Raw genomic sequence first — 20,584 nt, 5'->3', positions numbered from 1 at the left:
CTTCTTACAAATGTGGAGATGTACCCATAAGTGTCTCCATATGCTTCTTACAAATGTGGAGATGTACCCATAAGTGTCTCCATATGCTTCTTACAAATGTGGAGATGTACCCATAAGTGTCTCCATATGCTTCTTGGCTTTAGTAAGAAGCGACTCTGCCTCGTTCTTCATGTCTACAGCACGCTGGGTGATGTTTTCTTTTCCCACTCCTCCCAGGGAGTCCACCTTCTCCTTCAGCTCCTTATATCGACTCTCAGCCTCCAACATATCCTGGTACACACACACACACACACACACACACACACACACACACACACACACACACACACACACACACACACAATGTTGAAAGAACAAGAGGAATGTTGCATGGTGGAATAAAGCTCAAATGCGTGTGGTCATAAACACACCTTGTTTAGGTCCAAGGTGGCCTGGGTGGCGTTGTCTGATTGGGCCTTTGCCTCTGCAGCCTGCTGCCTGTTCTGCTCTGTCTTGTTCTGTAAAGACTCCACACCTTTGGTTAAGTTGGCCAGTCGGGACATCATGTCCATCAGATTGTCCTCTGAATTTGTGAGCTTCTCTTCCACCTGGTTAAGTGTTGGGAACGACATAAAGAAAGATATTTAAGAGATGTTAGGAACACTGTTCTCCGTGGAGAATTGCGAAGCGTTACATAGGCGAGCACACTGCTGCTGCTGCAAAAAACAAACAAACAAACAAACAAACAAAACCCAGCAAACACATGAACGTAACATGCTTACAGAAACACACGTGTGCATGCACAAACACATGAACGTAACATGCTTACAGAAACACACGTGTGCATGCACAAACACATGAATGTAACATGCTTACAGAAACACACGTGTGCATGCACAAACACATGAACGTAACATGCTTACAGAAACACACGTGTGCATGCACAAACACATGAACGTAACATGCTTACAGAAACACACGTGTGCATGCACAAACACATGAACGTAACATGCTTACAGAAACACACGTGTGCATGCACAAACACATGAACGTAACATGCTTACAGAAACACACGTGTGCATGCACAAACACATGAACGTAACGTGCTTACAGAAACACACGTGTGCATGCACAAACACATGAACGTAACATGCTTACAGAAACACACGTGTGCATGCACAAGCACATGAACGTAACATGCTTACAGAAACACACGTGTGCATGCACAAACACATGAACGTAACATGCTTACAGAAACACACGTGTGCATGCACAAACACATGAACGTAACATGCTTACAGAAACACACGTGTGCATGCACAAACACATGAACGTAACATGCTTACAGAAACACACGTGTGCATGCACAAGCATCATCAAAAGATTACAGCATACCGCAGCTATGGCATTCCGTGTGTTGTTAAGGTCTTGTAGCGCCTGTGTGATTGCCTCCTCTGCCTTCTCTATAGCCTCCTGAGAGGTGTTCAGGGCCTGTTTAGTTTTATTGATACCATCACTGACTCCCTCTGCTTCAGTCCTACACACACACACACACACACACACACACACACACACACACACACAAAATAGCACTAACTAAATCAAAAACTGCACACATTTTTAAAAACGCATGCCAGTTTTGTGTGTCAGTGTGTCACCTGGCATCCAGGGCTCTGTCAAGTAGCTTCTTGACCTGGACTAGCTGCTCAGACGTGCGGTTGAATACGCTTTCTACGTTAGTGAGGTTGGCTATGTTGTCTTTGATCTGTTGGATTACACCATCCAGCATAGTGCGGTTGACTGGTAGTGTGATGGCCAGAACCTCCTGGGCTATTTTCTCTATGCTCTCTGGATCTGCTCCCTCCTCTGAAGACAACAAAACAGCGATTCAATTATAATTATTTCAAAATAGATTTATGAAACATGCCCCATTTCAGAGGAAAAATATTTAGCTGTTCAAGATTTAAACAATGATAGAAATGTCGATATTTCGTAGGTCATTAATGTCATTAACTGATTTTTGTGATGGAAAATGATAATGCACAAACCCATCAAAAAATCTCTGATCTTCTGAATGAAGTCCTTCAGCTTCTTATTGGAGTTTTCAAAATGCTCTTTTGTCTTCTGGGCTTTGTCCAGAGTGCTCATTGTTTGGGTCTTCACATTCTGAGTAAGTTTGGCAATGTCGTGGAGCTGTGACAGGATCAGAAAAGCTTCAAATGAGATAATGTGAGTGGTACCTGCTGCATTTGGACATGGGTTCCTTTTCATACAGAACCTTATGGTCAATATAGCAATATGCAACATATCTGGTTAAAATAACAATTTACGGATCCATTTTCTGCCTGCTAGAAGGGCTGGATCGACTTTCACACACACACACACACACACACACACACACACACACACACACACACACACACACACACACACACACCCTCTTGGCCATGTTTAGAAGGTCTTCACTGGCAGCTGTCAGGTTTCTGGTGACATCATCAACACGCTCCCGTGCCCGGAGGGAGGAGCCGACAGAGCCGTTGCAGAGCGGCCCGCCACACACCAGCGTGCCGTTACTGTCATGGCATCCAGCGCCCCCACATGGACTGTCTGAGCAAGCGCTATCGTTGCGCATGCTGCCACTGCCACCACACACCTGGAACAAGCATGTGTGAAGAGTTAGTCACAAAGTGCCCCACCCCCACCACGACACCTATACCAAAGTTGTACAAAGCAATACATTGTTGTAAACAGGCCAGCGTTAATGCTTTTCTTGGACCTCAGAAAGCTTCAATACAACTCTTCCATGTTTGTCTTCACGGTGACATGGGCGCGCTCTTCCGGAATGTTCTCCAAGCAGGAAGTATGGAGCGCTTACCTTGTGGCTCAAGCGATGGACCTTCTTGTCCATGTCTTGTGCCTTCTGCTCCAGTTCTGACAGAGATTTCTTCTGGGCAGTGAGTGTGCGGAGTAACTGGTCCTTCTGCTGTCCCAGCAGCTCCTCCGTGCGTTGCCGCGTGTCTTGGGACTGCTCCACGGGACTCCAGGGCCCGTACGACGAGGCGTTGCAGCGGAGCTCTGCGTCCAGCGACTCCCCGTAGTACCTCCGCACCTTCTCAAACTCCTCTGGGTGAGGGCAGGAAGAAAACGTCCACAACAGCGGCAGCCAGGCTCATGCAAACACTGAGACGCCTTCACAAACACCTCGCGGTGCCTTCACAAACGCCTCGTTGGTGTACCTGCGAGTCCGGCTGTGATATAGTTCTCCAGGTCCCTACGCCGTTGATCCAGGGTGCTGTTCAGGTTTCTGAGCTCCTCCTCCATTGATGTCAAATTCAGTTTCAGGATTTGGTCATGCTCAGCCGTCCCATTCAAGTCCTTCTGTACGTCCATCAAACGGCCATCGGTGACAGCTATCTCAGCCCTGTGCCAAACAAGGTTTACACTTTAGGGCCCCCATTAATTCAGAAATTCACTAGGAAAAACTACCCAATTTACTAAGCTACAAGTCTGTAGAAGTCTAATCGCCCTGCAAATCACTGCCCTCTTGTGGTCGCTTTATCTTCGACGTTACCTTAGGTCATCAATGGTCTGGCTGATCAGCTGGTGTATCTTGTCTCTGTCCCCATCTTGGAGCAGGCCTTGAACTTCAGCCAGCTTTTCCTCCAGCTCCCGGATGCGGCTGTCGTTCATGCCCGGCACCTCGCCTGACCCCAGGATCTGGGTGATGACGTGGCGGATGCTGTCCAGGTCTCGGCGCACCTGGCACACCACGTCGTCCCACAGCTGGAAGCAGGTGTGGCAGCTCACGCACTTGGGGAAGCTTCCGGTGAAGCCACGGGCACACTCGTCACACCGTCGCCCGGACGCCCCCTCCCTGCACTGGCACGCCCCCGTGGCGCGGTTACACTGAAGTGACTCCGCCCCCAGCGGGTCACAGTTACACTCTACCCAGACAGAAAGACAAGGGGGTTGGAGTGTGAGGGGCCGAGAACACAAGTTCTGCGGTGCTTATGCGGGATGTTGTTGCTAGGCTAACCCTGCACCCTAACTCTTACCCTCACAGCGCCTTCTCGGGTCGCCCCAGCGGAGCGGCTCACACTCGGTACACAACTTCCCTCCGAAACCAGGCCGGCAGTGACACTGACCACTGATCTGTACAAACACAGGTCCACAGGTAATGACAACAAGCGTACAACACAACTGAAATCTTCCTCTATGTGGGAATCAGTGGGCGTCTGCCATGTGGGTGTGACCCCCCCCCCCCCCCCTCGCCGTACCAGGTTGCAGTGAGGGCTGAAGGAGTTCTGCGGGTCACATCCGCACGCCTCACAGCCCCCCTCCATTCCCAGGTTCCAGTGGTCACGCAAGCACTGGTCACAGTTACCGCCCACCACGTTGGGCCGGCAGGGACACGCCCCCGTCCGCCTGTCGCAGTGGCACATGCCGTCACTGCAGTGGGTCTGCAGTGTCCCCGACGTCATGCATGTGCAGCCTAGAGGGGGGAGGGGCCACGCGTGAGGAGGTGGAGAACACAATGACACGCCATGAGTTGTAGCTCACAGAGGCGCAGGTTATAATAACTACACGATATGAAAATAAAATCGGTGCGAAATTGTATACGTACGCCTGCAATCCCTGGCTAGTGCATTGCCATAGTAACCCTCCTTGCACTCGGAGCAAGACGGTCCATCGGTGTTGTATAGGCACTTCAGGCACTGGCCCGTACGGGGGTCACATGACTCGGGGTCATTGGCGTCTACGTTTCCATTGCAGTCGCACGGCCGGCACTCCCCGCCAGGTTGCTCCGGGTTGCCATAGTAACCGGGAGCACAACGTTCACAGTGAGATCCTGAGAGGAGAGATGACATCACTGATTCTTATAAGCTGTTATACATAACATATACAACAGCATTACATCATGTAGATGTATAGTGGTTACAGATTATAGATATATAGTGGACGGGGAATGATAGGTGGATAAGTGAATGGGGCTGGTTGACTCGTTAGTTGAGTTACACATTTATTTATTCACTCATTCACTGATTGGTCAATTGGTTGATTACGCTGACCTGTGAACCCTAGCTTGCACTGGCAGACAACCTGGTTCATGGTGTGCTCCATGTAGCAGGACTCTCCATGGAAGTGCCCGCTGCCCGGGTACCCCGGACACGAACAGGGACGGCAGTGATCGCCCGAGCCCAGCACCGGGTTCCCGTAGAACCCACTGATACACCTAGAGCAGGGGGGGGCAACACACGGGTCAGCAGGACACGTCAGAATCACCAGTGGACTTCACACCGGGATCTTCCCACTGACCGTTCGCACAGATGACCCGCCGTGTGGTCTCTACAGCCCTGGCACGCGCCCGTGTGAGAGTCGCACGTCTCAGCGTGTCCATTGCACTGGCACGGCCTGCAGGTGGGGAAGCCCCAGTGGGCGGGCTGACACTCGGAGCACTGTCGCCCACGCGCCCCTGCCCTGCACGGGCACTGGCCAGTCGCTGGGTCACACTGCTGGCTGCCAGAGCCGTCAAGGTGGCAGTCACAGGCTACATGGACAAGCAGGAATGAAGGTCTTACGTTCGCACAACTATGTCAACGTTCATAGAAATTTTACATTTTGATATGTATCGAGCCTTTAAATCAGCCTACCAGTACAGCCATAGGGTCCAAATCCATATGTTCTCGGTGAGCACTGGTCACAATTAGAGCCAATTACATTGGGTTTACAGCGACACTGACCTCCGACTTTTTCACACTCTGCACTCAGTGAACCCTGAGGGTCACAGTGACAAGCTACAAAGACAAGGAAAAGAAAACAGATGAACATCTGACCCAAATAATTAAATGAAAACATTCAACCCGGCAAAGAAGAGATGGTTCAAAGTCTAAGATTATTATATTCTAACATTTATATGAAGGAGTTTCTGGACCCCTGAGCCCAGACACCCTTGCAGGTGACTCACGCAGTGCCCCATTATGCATGATGGCAGAGATGCTGCAGATGAGAGCGGTGCACATGTCAGCCAGCTGAGCAGGGGGCGTGGCCATGAATGAGTCCAGACACATGTAATGCACCATGGCTTCCCGCCGCTGTTGGGCATGGGGGTCGTTACCCTGGAAACCTGGCAGCTCCTCATACCTGGGGATTAGAACGAGCTACGGAGCACAGGGGGAGAGGGGAGTCAACTTTAACAAACATCACAGATGAGCAGCAAGAGAGAAGATGCTTAACTGAGGGAACCGGTTTTGAAAGATGTAATTAGTAAAGAGTGAGAAGTCGATATTCAATGTTGGTCTAAATTTTTCGTCTCAGGTGTAATTTGTACAAACACTCACATTCTTTCATTTGACCACAAGATGGCGACAGAGAGTTATACAATTACTATGCAATACCACCGTGTCTCATTCACAAAAAAGTTGCTAAAAGCCCTATTAAAAGACCAAATATTTTGCTACTTACTAATACCACACAATTTATTTATAATACTTGAACATCAGCAAGCCAAAAAATATTTTGCATATATTTCAACTGTTGTTATATATATGAAAATTGCTTCTCGATGGTTTCAGAATGTAAACTAACCGAGTCGACAAGGATGTGGGCGGTGAGGTGTCTGTGAGAGACGCCGTAACGCTGGTAACGGATGGCCACCGTGTAACGGTTGTGGGGCTCGAAGCAAAAAGGGCGGGGCATCTGGACGTGCCTGTGGAGGAAGCGCTCGCTGTTAATGAACGTAAACGCTGGTGGTGAACGGAAACTCTGTACATTCACACATAACGCAGGAGGGTCTTTTCCTGTTTAGTCCACAAAACTAAGTGGTGTACAAAAAAACGGCACTCCCCCCCCCCCCCCCCCCCCCGTTTCTCTTTCACACACGCGCACACATTTTTAGCTTTCTGTCCCATTTTTAACTCAGCCAATCTCAGCCTACCGAGGTAGTTGGACAAGCACGTCCCTGTGGTTACAGGAAATGTTGATATCAGTGTTTTGTGCCAGGAATCAAGCTTCACTTTGACCTAAGTCTTTCTATTAAATTGCCCTGTTCCACACTGCTAAACACACCCCACTCCCCCCATTTACTTGTGAAATGGTATCTGCTAGCAAATACCATAAGAATTACACAGGTAATGTGCAGGTGAATCTACCCAAACCCACCTGACTCTCACTTTATTTATAGCTTTATCCATGGCTTTCACTGAGCTGAATTTGGCCTGAAGGCCTTGCCAGTCTGGGGCCTTGGTGAGAAGTCTGATTAGTCATGTTACAACAACACTCAAACTGCAACCTCTGCCGACCTGGAAAGCCCCCAGAATGTTTTAGCACATCCAGCCCTGGATCTGGCTGTGAGTGACAGTAAACCTTGTCCTCTGGGCTCAGTAAAAACCTCCTAGAATTACATAATTGCGCGACGAGCAACCAATCATCATAGGAATATAAACAAGAATCTTAAAAATGCCCACAGGTAGCCCATACACAGACATTCCTGACAGCGCACACAGCAATCAAACACTCAAGCACACACACACACACCAATCAGGTGATGCTACCTCTTGTGGTGTGGTAGGATGACTCTGTAGAGCTGCTCGGTGGGCAGGAGGTTTCCACAGCGAGAACTGGTGGGCAGCTGAACGGAGGTGACACTCACGATGGCCTCCCAGTCTTCTGTCGACTGTGTGCAACAAGTGTGAGTGATTTAGCTATAAAGTGATTTAGCAATAAAGTGATAGTTATAACGTGTATAAAATTTGCATGTACTTATATTTATAGAACGTTCAAGGAGTCTGAGTTACCGCACCTCAGGCTCATAGCGGATCATGATGTCATACTCCATGGCATATGGGACATTGTCCATGGTGAACACGAGGCCGGCCCCGTCTTTAACCCGAGAGAAACCCGGTCCCGTCCACGTCACAACTTGTCCCGGTTGTCTCTCTCTGAGCACAGAGGTGACGTCCGGCTGCAGAATCAGTGACAGGGGCAACATGAGCGAACCCATGTCAGAGCAGCACTATGGCAGCCTGCCAATGGTCTGGGGTACCCGAGGTATGGACAGAGAGAGAGAGAGAGAGAGAGAGAGAGAGAGAGCAAAAAGAGGAGAGGGAGGCGTACGCACGGTCTGCTGCAGCTGCCGGATGTATCTCAACTTTGACCTCTGTTGCTGGGCAATGTGGCGATGGCGCCTGTGCCGTCTCAGCTGGTTGTTGAGTTGCTCCACACAGATGTTGCCGGCCTGGGGTCGCGGGTTGCCCTGAGAAAGACACACGATGAAGCGAATTTCTAGAGCGGGAAGGCCAGTGAGAATGAGCAGTGCGTGGTTAGGAGTGTGGAGACACTGCGCTGGATGATATGTGGGAAGACAGCAGAGACACAGAGAGGGGTGTATGGAGGGAGAGGTAAGACTGTGGCTGTGTTGTAACAGTCAGGGAACGAAGGGATGTGATGTAGGAGCGAGAAGAAGAGAAAGAAAGAAAGAGACGGAGAGTCTCTGTCTTTGTGTGTGAGGCAGACGTAACTCACTCTGACAGGCTGGCATCTCCACTGTGTTCCAATGTTATTCTGGGTCATTTCAACCATGGCCTGGTTACATCCCAATTTATGTATGCACTTGCGTGTGTGTGTGTGTGTGTGTGTGTGTGTGTGTGTCTGTCTGTCTGTCTGTCTGTCTCTGTGGTCTGGTTTCTACAAACCGGATTCCAAAAAAGTTGAGACACTGAGAGAAACTGAGAGAATGTATAATTTTAAGGGAAAAATATGTTGCTTCAATATTTCATGGCATCAACATGGTGCCATTTTTTCCACTGTGTGGCATCCCCCCTTCTTCTTACAACACTCAACAGACGTCTGGGGACAGAGGAGACCAGTTTCTCAAGTTTAGAAATAGGAATGCTCTCCCATTCATGTCTAATTCAGGCCTCTAACTGTTCAATCATCTTGGGCCTTCTTTGTCGCACCTTCCACTTTATAATGTGCCAAATGTTCTCTACAAGTGAAAGATCTGGACTGCAGGCTGGACATTTCAGTACCCGGATCCTTCTACTATGTAGGCATGATGTTGTGATTGCTGCAGAATGTGGTCTGGCATTATCTTGTTGAGTAATGCAGGGTCTTCTCTGAACCTGAACATAGTTGTTCTAGAACCTGAACATGGTTCTCTGCATTAATGGTGCCTTTCCAGACATGCAAGCTGCCCATGCCACAAGCACTTATGCAACCCCATACCATCAGTGATGCAGGCTTTTGAACGGAGCGTTGAAACTTGGGTTATCCTTGTCTTCTCTGGTCCAGATAACATGGTGTCCCAGTGTTCTATAAAGAACTTCAAATTGTGACTCATCTCAACAGTCTTCCATTTTGTCACACTCCATTTTAAATGACCCCTGACCCAGTGTAAATGTCTGAGCTTGTGGAGCTTGCTTAGAAATGGCTTCCTCTTTGCACTGTAGAGTTTCAGCTGGTCACAGCGGATGGCACGGTGGATTGTGTTCACTGACGATGCTTTCTGGAAGTATTCCTGAGCCCATTCTGTTATTTCCTTGACAGTGGCATTCCTGTTTGAGGTGCAGTGACGTTTAAGGCCCCGGAGATCAGGAGCATCCAGTAGAGTTTTACGGCCTTGACCCTTACACACAGCGATTGTTCCAGATTCTCTGGATCTTTTGATGATGTTATGTACGGTTGATGATGATAACTTAAAAGTCTTTGCTATTTTACGCTGGGTAACACCATTCTGGTATTGCTGCACTATCTTTCTGCACAACAATGGTGGAATTGGTGATCCTCTTACCATCTTGGCTTCAGAGAGACACTGACACTCATTTATACACAATCATGTTGTCAATTGACCTAATTAGTGTTAATTGGTCTTCCAGCTCTTCGTTATATGCTCAATTTCTTTTTTCCAGCCACTTATTGCTACTTGTCCCAACTTTTTTGGGATTTGTTGACACTGTGAAGTTTTGAATCAACATATTTTTCCTTTAAAATGTTACATTTACTCAGATTAAACTTTTGATCTGTCATCCATGTTCTATTACGAACAGTGTTGCGAATAACAGCGTTAAAAAAAACGGCGTCATTTTGTCAGTAACGGGTAAAATAATTAATTACTTTTCCTGTCGTTACAACGCAGTTGACGTTACTGGTCATTAAAAGAGGTGCATTACTATATTGATATTGTCACGGTACGGCGGCCCCCTACTGGTCGCCCCCATCTACAGCGGCAGCTGTCCTGTCACGTGTCCCTCGGGTGGGCGGAGCCCGTGATCCGTCTCACCTGAGGGTCGTTTGTTCGTCTATATATGTCTTGTCTTTGTACCAGTTGACCGCTGGTCATTATATCCTTAATTTGGATCTAAGTCACGGGTTTTTGGTTTGCGCACTTTCTTCATTAAACTATCCTTTTTCCCTGAGACTTGGCGTGATCGCTTCCATTTTGTTTCGCTCACCCTGCCCGTCACAGATATACTAACAGTAATGTGAGCGGACCACTGCCCAGGCTAGTGAGGAGTAACAGATCTCGATAGGTCACAGTTCTCGGTGTAATACTTGTTTAACTTAACAAGTCAGTAAGCGATTGGCTAAGGCAGCGTTATGGTAGCCAATCAGAGCCAGTGTTTTTACATGTGTGCCGAAGCACACCAGTGACACGACACAAACGGAGAAGAGGCAGAAATGGCAAGTCAGGAGCAAGCCGAAGAAAAATTATAATTTTCAAGGTGGCGATATAAACATTATTTAAGAAAATACTTGATGTTCCTGAATGTCTACCAGACTGGGTATTTGATTTATTTAATTAAGAATAGAGGTTTTATTGTTAAGTTTACTTCTGTTGTAAACAAACCAGTTGTCTCAGGTTGAGAGAATTTAATTTAATTTGATAGATGTAAATGCACTTTATATAGTGTAACTGTTTACTTTTGCTTTTTTTTTTTTTTTACAAAGATTTGGTAATTTATCCTGTACTGGTCTGTTGATGTGCAATAAATATCAAAAGTTAAACATCTTTCTGATCTACTCATTTCAACTGACTGTGAAAACTGCTTTTTCAAAAAATCCTTATTCATCGGCATATAACTTTTTTTTTTACTGTAATGCAAATACTTACTTTCACTGGTAACAAGTTACTTTTATTATAGAGTCATTCAGTTACTAACTCATTTACTTTTTTTGAACAAGTAGTGAGTAACTATAACTAATTACTTTTTTAAAGTAACGTTCCCAACACTGATTACGAATAAAATATTAACATTTGCCATCTACACATCATCATTTTATTCACAATTTGTTTAATGTCCCAGCTTTTTTGGAATCCGATTTGTAAAACAGCATGTTGCATTCAAAGCTTTGTTCTGTTCAGATTCTGGAGTATGACCAGACCCACAGCATTTGGTGCCTACACACTGGACACTCTGTGTGAAAAAGAGAGTTGGTGGTATACTGCACCAGTGCTGCTCATACCCACCCTCCAACCCAGGGCGTGGGGTTGAGGTTTACATTACTTAGAGTGGTAGAGTGCTATGGGAATGTGTGTGTGTGTGTCTGGGCATGCACTGCGGTGATATCATGGTAAAATGGTGATAGCAATACAGGATAAGCCACCACTGCTGTTTTGACTCCATAATGGAACCCAAGCACACTGGGATATGAGGGGCCCTTTGTTTAAACCAGGGAAATCTTACGGCTTTAGTGATTTCTCAGTGAACTGCAGGAACATTCGGGTTTCCAGAAACTCCGAAATTGTGCTGGGCCACTTCCTAGCAGAGGAGTGTCAAACAGGGCATCTCTGAGTGACACCGACCAAGGCAAATTTAACAATCTTATGTGGAAGACCCTCTCTGGGCCCTGGTTGGGTCTGCCTCTGTTTCAGGGGCTTTAGGGGGTTTGGTCAGCATGCAGAACTTACGGGGAGCACAGGGTCATCAGGGGAGCGACCATCCGCCCGCTCTGCCTCATATGTGGAGTAGTCCAGAGATGCACAGAAATACCCAGGCTGCACCTCTGAGCACTGGCGGCCAATCAGGTGAGGCCGACAGTCACAGTGACCGCTGTCCATTCTGCACCTGTGAACAGTGCAGGAATCAGGAACAGCCAAGTAGAAAATGTACATTATTGATCACTGAAACACACACACACACACACACACACACACACACACACACACACACACACACACACACACACACACACACACAAACACACACACACACACACACACACACTTACACTGACTTACTTGTTGCTGTATGCCCCTCCAAAATCACAGTCACAAGGTCTGCAGCCTATAAGATCAATACTGAGTCCCCAGTACTCTGGCTACACACACACACACACACACACACACACACACACACACACACACACACACACACTCACACACATGAAACAGCTGAGAGATGGGGGATGTCAGCTTTAGATGGTGAGGTGGTGTATGGCCCCTGCACCTACCAGGCACTGGTTGCAGTAGCGTCCTGTCACAAATCTCTTACAGGAGCAATCGCCACTGACCGCATCACATGGGGCCTCCCGCGTGGAGACGCCCCGCGGGTCACAGTTACACGCTGTCAACCACATGACCGCACATCACTAAGCAAGCAAAAACACACCGTGCTTCAGCCTAGCTGTGCTAATCTCCACTAACACAGCACGTTCCTGAAGTCCCCCCCATACACTGTCCATAGAAAGCTCACAATTGAAGCATTGTTCAGTATCTCCCTTTCATGTATGATCACGAACACACAGACTCACACGTGCACGCATGCAGAAACACTCACGCTGGCAGCCCAGTGGGTCGTTCTGGCTGAGGCCATAGTGGCCCTCCCTGCAGCGGTCACAGCGCTGGCCCATCACGTTGGCCTTGCAGCGGCACTGGCCGCTGATCACGCCCACGTCCAGATCGGTGTAACTGTCACAAGTCCCTCCCTCCAGCGAGCCCACCGGGTCACAGTCACAAGCTACGCACAGCAGAAAATGAGAGAAGGAGGGCGGTGGGGTTGTGGACCGGCCAGCAAGCGGACAATCAAACCGACGCTCTTATTGGAGCACGAAGACACTCAGCGCAGTTACACCAGCCCACTTACGGACACATGCGTACGGGTCTCGGATGTCCCTGCCTGGGTCCTTGTAGTAGAAGGGCTTGCACACCTCACAGTTGCGGCCCACGGTGTTGTGGAGACAGTCATCACACACGCCCCCGCTGACGTTCCCCGTGGCCAGATACACCGCCATGTCAAAGTGACATTTGCTGGAGTGACCATTACAGTTGCACTCTGGGAAAAAGGACGCAAGGCAAAATTTTTTTCGGCTGAGTCACTCACTTTTAAAACTAGTTACACCTGCATGTGGAGGTTTGTAACTGCAAATCGGTGAGTGTGTGTGTGTGTGTGTGTGTGTGTGTGTGTGTGTGTGTGTGTGTGTGTGTGTGTGTGTGTGTGAGCGCACATGTGTGTGTGTGTTTCACATTTGAGGATGGCACTTAGATTGTGGTCTTGCCTCTGCAGGTGTGAGGGTTCTCGGCCTCGGCAGGTCTCCACGGCAGGTCATGGTGGAAATCTCGGCAGCGTTCACAGTTCAGGCCCACTGTGTTATGCTTACAAACACAGCGCCCATGAATCTGAGCAAGCACAACAGAAACTCATGAACCATTCTGCTCACTGGACATGCCAAGAGCTATTTCACTGGACTGTAAACAAAATCTACAGAAATGTCCACTAAAACAAACTCTAGCCTTATTCTTCCACAACATTTCACACACACCCAGTTCTTTCACATTCATGAGAAAATATCGACATCATGCTGTGACTATGCTCAGACCTATGGAAAGCCAAATTAGGCTAATTTTGACTACTTTGGCCTTCCATACAGACCCTACAGATCACAGGCGTTAGGGGTGATGGTGTGTGCACACACCATGCTGCTCTCCCTGGTGTGGACCCCTGGCACAGGGGCGCACTCGGAGGCATGGCCGTAGCAGAAGCAGCTGCCCCGCACCACCAGCTCGTACAGGGCGTAGTAGTACTTCTGTAGGACATCAGGACGCCGGTCCAGCAGGTTGTCGCCCAGCGTGTGCAGTCTTGTGAAGTTGATCCGTAGGTTGGTGATGCGTAGTAACTCTGGAGGGGTGTGACAGAGGCGTGGAGGTTAACAACGAATCCGACCAATAGCCTTTCACCATGGTGCTATTACCCAAACAGCAGCGCACTCACCTTGAATATTAGTACTGTAGGGGTCGCTGACGTGAATAGAGGGATCGAGCACTTTGTAAATGACCTAAAACACACACAGCAAGTAAAGGCTGCAAGTGCTAATACTGGATTTATAAAACAAAAACTGTAAGAAAAGTTTCCGTTGTTTCTCTAGGGATGTGAAGTAGCCCTGTGGCGTGCTCACCTCTCCATCTGTGGACGGCTCGATGTCAGAGTAGCGTTCCTCGCAGATGACATCGTCAATGAGCTTCAGAGGGCGGGCGGGAACTCCCGGGAAGGTCCTACTGCAGTTGTAGGCGAAGTAACGGTACGTCCTCCAGGAGCGGCCGAAGTCCACTGAGCGTTCGATCAGCATGGCAGCTGGCCTGAAGGTCTGGGGGGGGGGGGGGGGGGGGTGAACCAAGAGGAAGGGAGGAACGCTGGGGTTATGAGGTCACCATCGATGGCTCTTCCGCCATATTGTGATCAGTGTAGTCGCCACACCTTAAACTTCATGATGAGGTGGGTGAAGTGGAACTCCGCCTCCAGATTGAGTCTTAGGCTGACACTCTCCTCTCCTGAGAACAGGGAGAATGAAACCATCAACCCAGCCATGAGGAGGAGGACACTGGAACACACACACATAGCAGATGCGCTTAGGCGCACGTGGGCACAGCGGGGTACACGTTGGCTTTTAACTCACCGTTAACGGATTGCCACCAGGTGAGATCGTCTCTGCTGTCTCGCAGGTATATCACATTCTCCACACGATGGCTGTTCCGGTGGTGGACGGCGTTGTAGGGCCTTCGTGAGTCACACCTGAAGCACTTATCTGATTCCTACATTGGGAATGATCGCAGAGGAGTTCAGATGAACATGTTAACCTTTTAAAAGGTTTGAATGATGACATGACGAAGCTGTGCTGGTGGGAGTTAGAGTGTAACGGTTTTGTAGCCAAGTTATTTGAGGGTCAGAGTTGAACAAAATGCCCCGTGGCACTGGTGAGGGGTGGGGGGTGGGATTGGATTAAGGAAATGAGCCCAGCAGAGATTCTTGGATCAGAATCCTGAATCAAGCACAGAGCTTGAGTGGAATTCGGCCAGATCACTTTGTCTTGTTGTCCAGGGTAACGAAATCTCCAACAGTGACTTGGCTATGAAGAGCTGTAAGGCTTAGAGGTACTTGTGAGAGACTTTGTTACTATGGGCTTTTAAAGGCCACACCGATGCTCTATTAGATTCTTGCAAATGGTGCCGACTACAAGCCTTTTGTTCTGCGTGTTTCACTGCAGATATTGCAGCCCATAGTTACAGTTTCTGCTCCTGTCAATAATCCTCTCATAGCATTACCCATCACCGCTGTACTGGTCATTACTCATCATCTCTGTACTGGTCATTACTCATCACCGCTGTACTGGTCATTACCCATCACCGCTGTACTGGTCATTTCTCATAACCGCTGTACTGGTCACTACTCATCACCTCTGTACTGGTCATTACTCATCACCGCTGTACTGGTCATTACTCATCATCGCAGTACTGGTCATTACTCATCACCGCTGTACTGGTCATTACTCATCACCGCTGTACTGGTCATTACCTATCACCTCTGTACTGGTCATTACTCATCACCGCTGTACTGGTCATTACCTATCACCTCTGTACTGGTCATTACTCATCATCGCAGTACTGGTCATTACTCATCACCTCTGTACTGGTCATTACTCATCACTGCTGTACTGGTCATTTGCCTTCAGCACATAAGCGCAGAGAGGCCGACATGCAGATGTGCAGACACAGAACACCCTTAATGCATGCACATTTTACTATTTAACTGGCCTGCTAGGTATATAACTGGCCTGTGTGGTATATAACTGGCCTGTGTGGTATATAAGTGGCCTGCGGATTATATAACTGGCCTGCAGGGTATATAACTGGCCTGTATGGTATATAACTGGCCTGTGTGGTATATAACTGGCCTGCGGGGTATATAACTGGTCTGTGTGGTATATAACTGGCCTGTGTGGAATTTAGATGGTGTATTAGAAATAAAGAGCAATAAGAATGCCACCCTGCACCCCTGTACCTTTCTGACACCCCTCAATGTCTCACTGTTAAAAACCATGTGTCATTTCACATCTGAGCGCAGATCACATTGAAGTGAACCAATCCCTGAAATAATTAATTGAATGAATAACTAAATTGAATAATTAGCTGAATGAGATATTTTTTATTCTGAATGAGGTGGAAATTCAGAGTGACTGTGCCCACAGAGTTGCCAGGCCCCACCTGCCCCTGTGGGAGATGAGTGCTACATCTTTGGGAGTGTAATGGAGCCACAGCCCAGACAAACAGAAATTCATTCACATGTTTTTCACTGAAATACATGTGTGTTTGTGTGTCGCGTTAGGCAGCGCCCACACGCACACCTCCGTTCCACAATCCGAGCCACCACCACGCGGGGAACATGTCCGGTCATGCAGGAGGGAGATGTGCCCATGAAAGGGGGCTGCAGCGTTCACGCCCAGCGAGCACAAAAGCCACACACAATCCTGAAGCCTGCATTCAATAGAGAGGAATTAAACGAAAGAAGATAATGAAAGTAACGAAAAGAAGAAAGGCAGACCGAAATAATGAAACGTAGAGGACAAGATATGCTCCCAGGCTGGGGCAGGATGTTAAGATTAAAGGGGACGGGCGTCTGTGTGATGTGTGTGTGTGTGTGTGTGTGTGTGTGTGTGTGTGTGTGTCTTTTAATTATTTATTTTAAAGTCTTGTGTTACCTGCAGGTGGCTGACGATGCAATACTGCTCAGGCCCTTCCAGACCACAGGTAGAGGAGGCCGTGAGGTTATTGGCTCGTCCAATCAGCAGGTTCCCAGTAGCTGGGTAACAGCTTCCGTCCGTGCAGCCGTGCGGGCCTGACGGGAGCTGCTGGGCCAGACCGTGCAGAACTACGCAGAGAGACAGAAACAGGTCCGATGTGATTAACACAGTAGCTGCTGGGTTTCAAGATGATCTGAGCACTAGTTCTCCACTTCTAGTGACTAGTTAATAGAAAAAGCACCATGAGCTGCACAGACAGAAAGGAGCTGCGAGATGCTGTCCAACAGCGCACGGTCCCAGAGTCCCACCTAGAGTAAGCCCCTTTGGGTCATCCAGGCATCACTGATCCATGCGCTGAATGGCGCCTCGCATGGCACACAGCCATGCGTGAAACAGGTCGGAGGATTGGCATTGGCGCTTGGACCGTGTGGCTTTATTTATCTGGCTAAACGCTGTGATGTTTGTTAGGTGAGATGTTTGGATCATACAGCACTATTAGACATACACACGCAGCGTGTGTAAAAGAACACGTGTGAACTGTAAGGCACAGCCAGTGAATTCATGTCCCAGCCCTCCTCTGTGCTGTCAATGTGTTACAGAATAATCTGAATATTGAGACTTGGCCTGTTCCCAAGTGAAAAACTGGAACGTGTTCCATAAATTCCACAGGATTACAATCATAAAAGAGGGCAAACTAAAGTGCACTTTTGTGGCAGAGAACCAAAAGGTCTTAGGGCTCACTCTCAGAATGTCATGTACAGTAAACCTGAAGCATAACGTTCAAATAAAAACCCCTGACCTTTGGAATGTGGGCCTGTACACATTTGACTCTCCCTGGGTAAATAGTGGCAAGGTGGGCCATCGTGGCTGGGTTAGGTACTGAGGCAGCTCTCTCCCTCACCCAACCTTAGCGTCACTGTTGCCAGCCATCGATACTACACAATGGCCTTTAAAATGTACCTGTAGAGGATCTGTGAGAGTGCTGAGTGTGTAAATGCTTCACAGGTGTGCTGTGAGGAGACACAGGGGAGCAGGTTTTCCACAGGTAAATAATCACAGGGGGTGGGAAAATCTTAAGATGCATTGAATTGGTCAGGAAAAACTTTCATGCTTTTCTTCACAAATGAAGGTATGTGTGCTAAGAAAAGCAGCATTTAAAGCAACTTGCTGTGAACTTAGGGTGATAATGATTGAGCTTCTGTATGCGGGACGTTTATAAGCAGGGAGGGCTGTTTGGCCACAAACACCAGAAAATCCCAGAATTAGTAGGGCTCAGAACCAGCGAGGAGCACACAGAGGCTGTGAGGAGCACACAGAGGCTCCTCTCACACGGCTGTTTATTTCCCTACATTCCCCTACATAGCTTCTCATGTTCTGACTGGCAAAGGAGAGAATGCAATAATACGCACACGTGTGTGTGTGTGTGTGTGTGTGCGTGTGCGTGTGCGTGTGTGTGTGTGTGTGTGTGTGTGTGTGTGTGTGTGTGTGTGTGTGTGTGTGTGTGAGAGAGAGAGAGAGAGCGAGGGGATGTGGGTCGGGTGTGTGTGCAGTTGTAGGGGAGGTGGTTGGCAAAGGCAGTCGATGTCATCTCCAACCCTGTTATTGTGTTTCCACACATTCCTCTCATCCAGGATGTAAAATCAACACTAGAACAGAGGGGAGTGATGTTTGTACATGTATGATAAGGCACACTCCACACACAAAGCCCTTCAATAAGAATTTCTTACGGAAACATTGAAGCAATACAGGAAAACGCCATAACTTTTATCAATTACATGCAACTGCAGGTTGTCTTTTGCTAATAAAAAATACATTGGAATGTGTACATCTATCACATATTCATCTGATCGACAACATGATGCAGCCGGTCAATAACAGCAGTTCAGTCCAGGTATAACGGAGAAAAATCAGTTCGTTTACTAATCACTGTCATTTCCACCTCTGCACTTTGTTCGTGACTCCTGGAAGAAGCAGCACTGAGCTGATACACTCTGAGCTTTGGCAACCTGTGCTGCATTACTGACCCACACTTGCACTATATGGGTCTGTACCTTGCAAGACACCAACAAGCAGCACATGCCATTGTGTAATCCAGCAACGCTACAAACCTCTGCACTCATCTGCACACACACACACACACACACACACACACACACACACACACACACACACACACAAACATACACAAATGCTCGTATGACACACAAACACCCGTACGCATGTTTAACTGGAGCCCGAAGATGCACAAGGAACAAACAGCCCAGTGGCACTGACCGTGTGTCAGGAAACCAGCAGAACAGCAGGAGCCAGAACAGAATTAGGAATGCCGGCAGACCAGGGAAAATAATATTCATCAAGACCAGCACTCCAGGTGTCGAAGGCCCTGACATTATGAGGGAGGTGGAGAGACTCCATCCCTCCATCCCTCATTCTATAATGGCCCCTCTTAAACTGTAACAGTTTACACTTGCTGTCTCGAGGGCCAGTGCTCACGTACAAGAGCAGCATGGCATGTAGGACAGGGAGCAGAGCGGAGGACATGGGAGGACCATGGAGGACGAGGGGGGGCATGGAGGACGAGGGGGGGCATGGCCCCTGGCCCCTGGCCCCAAGGGGGTCGTCACCATCTGCAGAAGGAGCTTGGCTGCTGTGCAGAATTGTAGCACCCGTCCCTTTCTCCCTGGAAGGCCACTAAATAAGATCAGGGGTGTGATACACCGCATTTAGTACAATAGTGATACAAGTCTTTAATTTTCCACTAAATTATCATCCCAACTTGACATATAGCCCACGATCGCACTTCTCAACATACAAGAATGCACAGACTGTCAGATGCACAGATTGAAAGACAACATTTAAAGTCCTTCCTCAATTCATCTCAAAAGTTTAAGCGAACTTTTAATCCACTTTTATATGATCGTATGATCGCATGATCGTGGAGTAAGCAGCTGTCATCACAGTGTTTGTGAGATGCGGCGATCTCGGTTTTAAATCCTGTCACAAAGTGTCTGGTCCACTTTTGCTATTCACTGCCTTTTCTGAAACGCGCCACAAAGATGGTCCAGCACTTGTGAATTCTCACTGTAAGATTTCTGGATCACTATAATCCAACAAGCATCAGGTCAGCTGAATGTGAACGGCAGTTCGGGTCCAGTTAATTGCTCTGCTTCCCAGATGCACAGGCATCACAGAAAAAAAACCCAGCACTGAACTATTTATGAAGAGACTTCACAGAGAAAACATCTGCTATCCAGTCCTTCTAAGCGCCAGCCATCATGCTTATAAGGATGTGTAGTGGTCACTTTTGGTTTTATGCCGTACTCCATAAACTCTCCCAAATCTTAATTTTGCAGGAAAAATCTTCTATTAGAGTGGAATCAGAGGACGGTGGTTTCTGTTCTCACTTCACAGACAGTGTGAATCATACATAGTTATGAGGACTGGATGAACGAGACAAAATTATACATTGAATGTTACCTATTACAAGCTGCTATTATAAACCCACATAGAAATGAACCGCCCTATAAAACATAAAAATGCCAAAGGCTGGTGGGGGGGGGGGTGTCATAGGTGAGCTGGCTGGTAGAAGAAAGGCAAT

General features: G+C 48.0%; 1 protein-coding gene across 2 annotated transcripts in view; it reads right to left on the bottom strand.

The window, feature by feature from the left end:
- Positions 1-20,584, bottom strand: part of lamb2l (laminin, beta 2-like) — a 29,580-nt gene that overhangs the window by 749 nt on the left and 8,247 nt on the right. For both annotated transcript variants that reach the window (XM_076983934.1, XM_076983933.1), the window contains exons 3-34: positions 16,945-17,114; positions 14,866-15,001; positions 14,667-14,740; positions 14,368-14,556; positions 14,184-14,247; positions 13,888-14,090; positions 13,471-13,591; positions 13,059-13,247; positions 12,753-12,932; positions 12,427-12,539; positions 12,215-12,294; positions 11,885-12,041; positions 8,096-8,230; positions 7,778-7,939; positions 7,530-7,651; positions 6,565-6,685; positions 5,945-6,137; positions 5,631-5,774; positions 5,296-5,527; positions 5,049-5,212; positions 4,604-4,828; positions 4,257-4,471; positions 4,035-4,131; positions 3,551-3,923; positions 3,216-3,400; positions 2,855-3,102; positions 2,417-2,632; positions 2,028-2,172; positions 1,638-1,845; positions 1,375-1,516; positions 411-587; positions 111-270 (exon numbers count right to left, since the gene is read on the bottom strand). In XM_076983934.1, the coding sequence (XP_076840049.1) occupies positions 111-270; positions 411-587; positions 1,375-1,516; positions 1,638-1,845; positions 2,028-2,172; positions 2,417-2,632; positions 2,855-3,102; positions 3,216-3,400; positions 3,551-3,923; positions 4,035-4,131; positions 4,257-4,471; positions 4,604-4,828; positions 5,049-5,212; positions 5,296-5,527; positions 5,631-5,774; positions 5,945-6,137; positions 6,565-6,685; positions 7,530-7,651; positions 7,778-7,939; positions 8,096-8,230; positions 11,885-12,041; positions 12,215-12,294; positions 12,427-12,539; positions 12,753-12,932; positions 13,059-13,247; positions 13,471-13,591; positions 13,888-14,090; positions 14,184-14,247; positions 14,368-14,556; positions 14,667-14,740; positions 14,866-15,001; positions 16,945-17,114 (5,340 nt within the window). The remainder of the gene's footprint in view (positions 1-110; positions 271-410; positions 588-1,374; positions 1,517-1,637; positions 1,846-2,027; positions 2,173-2,416; positions 2,633-2,854; positions 3,103-3,215; positions 3,401-3,550; positions 3,924-4,034; positions 4,132-4,256; positions 4,472-4,603; positions 4,829-5,048; positions 5,213-5,295; positions 5,528-5,630; positions 5,775-5,944; positions 6,138-6,564; positions 6,686-7,529; positions 7,652-7,777; positions 7,940-8,095; positions 8,231-11,884; positions 12,042-12,214; positions 12,295-12,426; positions 12,540-12,752; positions 12,933-13,058; positions 13,248-13,470; positions 13,592-13,887; positions 14,091-14,183; positions 14,248-14,367; positions 14,557-14,666; positions 14,741-14,865; positions 15,002-16,944; positions 17,115-20,584) is intronic.

This window comes from Brachyhypopomus gauderio, chromosome 21 (assembly GCF_052324685.1).
Source record: "Brachyhypopomus gauderio isolate BG-103 chromosome 21, BGAUD_0.2, whole genome shotgun sequence".
In the NCBI taxonomy this organism is placed as follows: Eukaryota; Metazoa; Chordata; class Actinopteri; order Gymnotiformes; family Hypopomidae; genus Brachyhypopomus; species Brachyhypopomus gauderio.
This window is presented reverse-complemented; position numbering and strand designations above follow the sequence as displayed.